Genomic DNA, 2,738 nt, shown 5'->3' with positions numbered 1-2,738 from the left:
GAAACACAAATTACTGATGGTACGTCTAGTATTAGTGTTGTATCGACTGAAACAGATATAACTGATGATACGTCTAGTATTAGTGTTGTATCGACTGAAACAGATATAACTGATGATACGTCTAGTATGAGTGTTGTATCAACTGAAACACAAATTACTGACGGTGCGTCTAGTATAAATGTTATAACAACTAAAACAAAATTACTGATGGTACGTCTTGTATGAGTGCTGTAGCAGCTGAAACACAAATTACTGATGGTACGTCTAGTACGAGTGTTGTAGTAACTGAAACACAAATTACCAATGGTACATTTAGTAAGAGAGTTGTAGCAATTGAAACACTAATTACCAATGGTACATTTAGTAAGAGAGTTGTAGCAATTGAAACACTAATTACTAATGGTACGTCTAGTAAGAGAGTTGTAGCAACTGAAACACAAATTACTGACGGTACGTCTAATACCTTAGAAAACTACTTGAATTTTTGGAATTATACGTGATAGTAATACGGAACAAGAATATTACAAATACAACTAAATACAACTTTCTTATCACTAGTATACAAACAGATATCACTACACATAAAAAGCTGGGTTTAAAGAAATTTTAAATGATCTTTAAGATAATTAATTATCAGTAGTAATCTCATTAAATATTGTATCGAGTGATTGCAATATAGCCCAATTTACGACATGAAACTGACATATTTATTGGAGGAACATTAAGCTTTGTTATGTGACTATGTTCAGAGGTCCTGGTGAAGGTCATTTGCCTTCTTTGTATCTTCAGTATAATGAGTAAGGCCTAGTAACAGTATTTCACCCCATACTTTTCTTTGGACCAATAACTCATTACATACAGTATAATTTAATTAATTGTTATTACTCTTTAACTATGATTTGTCAATATTCTTTCTCAGTGATGCTTGTTCACCAATCGGAACCTGGAAAATTGGAAATAAAATTAACAACACCTGATGTTCTAAGAAAAATCTAGGCTGCATTAATAGATTAATGATGATTCGTTAATATGTCGTATAACAGAAGTCGTTAGTTTGCTAGGTAAGTGATTCATTACCAAGACAACGTTTCGCTGTAGTCAATAAAGCCCGGCTTTTCAACCTAGATACAGTAAAATTCAAATTGCAACCTAAGTACACAAGTTGAGAAACACGTTATCCAAAAAGTACTTTACACGAGCCGTGGTTCAAAAGATTAACCTTTTCATCTAAAGCTTTGTGATGTTCAAATAGGGATTTGAGTGCCTTGAGAACCTCCACTTCAGAAGAAACTCCTGCAGGGGACTGAGACTGTCTTTTTACAACGGTCATTCTTAGAGAACGTTCATGTCGGGCAACCAAACACTCCAAGTGTTCCAGTAGCAGCTATGGAAAGAAAAAAATAAACTATATTAAATTTATTGTTGTAACAATGGTTACTTTATGTTTTTACAAAATTAACAGCATAAGAGAACAATCAACCCAATAAATACCCAAGAGAATGTATTATGATTACAAAATCAAACACGATAAAATAGGGATTTCGTATGATTAAACGATTAACTGACTAAACAAAAAAATAAAAAAAAACCTCTAACTAGAGAGTTTACGGAAGGTAGACGTTTATTTTTTATAGGGGAAAAGTAAAGACAATCATTATGTTGAAAACATAATGACCCTTTTTTGTCCTCCATCTTATAAATCAAAGTATTTTATTAGTTTACTGAGGTATTTTGTTTACTAAATAAATAAAATTTCAGAAATATATATAGATATACACATTCCAATAGGGCCTTCTAGTGCCTCAGCGGTAAGTGTGAGGGCCCACAGCGATAAAAACCGGGTTTCAATACTCGTAGTGGGCACAACACGGATAGTCCACTACGATTTGTTTTAGCATCAAACTTTCGTCATCCTAAATAACTTTATTATACAAATGTCGTCATCATAGATACCTTTATTCAGAGAAGTACCACTGTTGTCATTATACATACTCTTATTCAGAGAAGTACCACTGTTGTCATTGTAGATACTCTTATTCACAGAAGTACCACTGTTGTCATTATACATACTCTTATTCACAGAAGTACCACTGTTGTCATTGTAGATACTCTTATTCAGAGAAGTACCACTGTTGTCATTGTAGATACTCTTATTCACAGAAGTACCACTGTTGTCATTGTAGATACTCTTATTCACAGAAGTACCACTGTTGTCATTGTAGATACTCTTATTCACAGAAGTACCACTGTTGTCATTGTAGATACTCTTATTCAGAGAAGTACCACTGTTGTCATTGTAGATAATCTTATTCTGCAGTCGAACAACTGTCGTGATACTAAATTTCCTTACTCTACAGACGTCCACCTGTCGTCACCTATATATCCTTATTCTACAGTCGTGCGGATGTCGTCATCCTACGTACCTTTATTCAACGGTTGGGCAGCTGTCGTCTTTCTATAGTTGTGAAGCAATGTTTAGACGAGATATGAATGCGGGTAAAAGCCAAGAGCGATTCAACATTTAAACAAAATCCCACATTAATCATAGTATACAACAGTGGTCATCTCACTAACCTTTATATTATTCCTTTCTGCCTTCAGTTCTTGAATCTCTTCCTCTCGTTCTATCAGCTGTTCTCTCGTTTGGTTTAATTCTTTTGTCAAAGAGGCAAACTCCTGGAAAATTATAAACATTAATGTAGTAAACTCCTAGTAAATTATCAACATAGCGACTTGTT

The 2,738-nt window shown here is 34.0% G+C and overlaps 1 protein-coding gene across 1 annotated transcript in view; it reads right to left on the bottom strand.

The window, feature by feature from the left end:
- LOC106473156 (liprin-alpha-1-like) overlaps positions 1–2,738 on the bottom strand; it is a gene marked incomplete at its 3' end in the record, with an annotated part of 52,623 nt that overhangs the window by 47,685 nt on the left and 2,200 nt on the right. The window contains exons 2-3 of the mRNA XM_022401643.1: positions 2,575–2,709; positions 1,220–1,384 (exon numbers count right to left, since the gene is read on the bottom strand). Coding sequence (XP_022257351.1) covers positions 1,220–1,384; positions 2,575–2,694 — 285 coding nt within the window. The remainder of the gene's footprint in view (positions 1–1,219; positions 1,385–2,574; positions 2,710–2,738) is intronic.

The sequence above is a fragment of the Limulus polyphemus genome, unplaced genomic scaffold, assembly GCF_000517525.1.
Source record: "Limulus polyphemus unplaced genomic scaffold, Limulus_polyphemus-2.1.2 Scaffold5936, whole genome shotgun sequence".
Lineage (NCBI taxonomy): Eukaryota > Metazoa > Arthropoda > Merostomata > Xiphosura > Limulidae > Limulus > Limulus polyphemus.
This window is presented reverse-complemented; position numbering and strand designations above follow the sequence as displayed.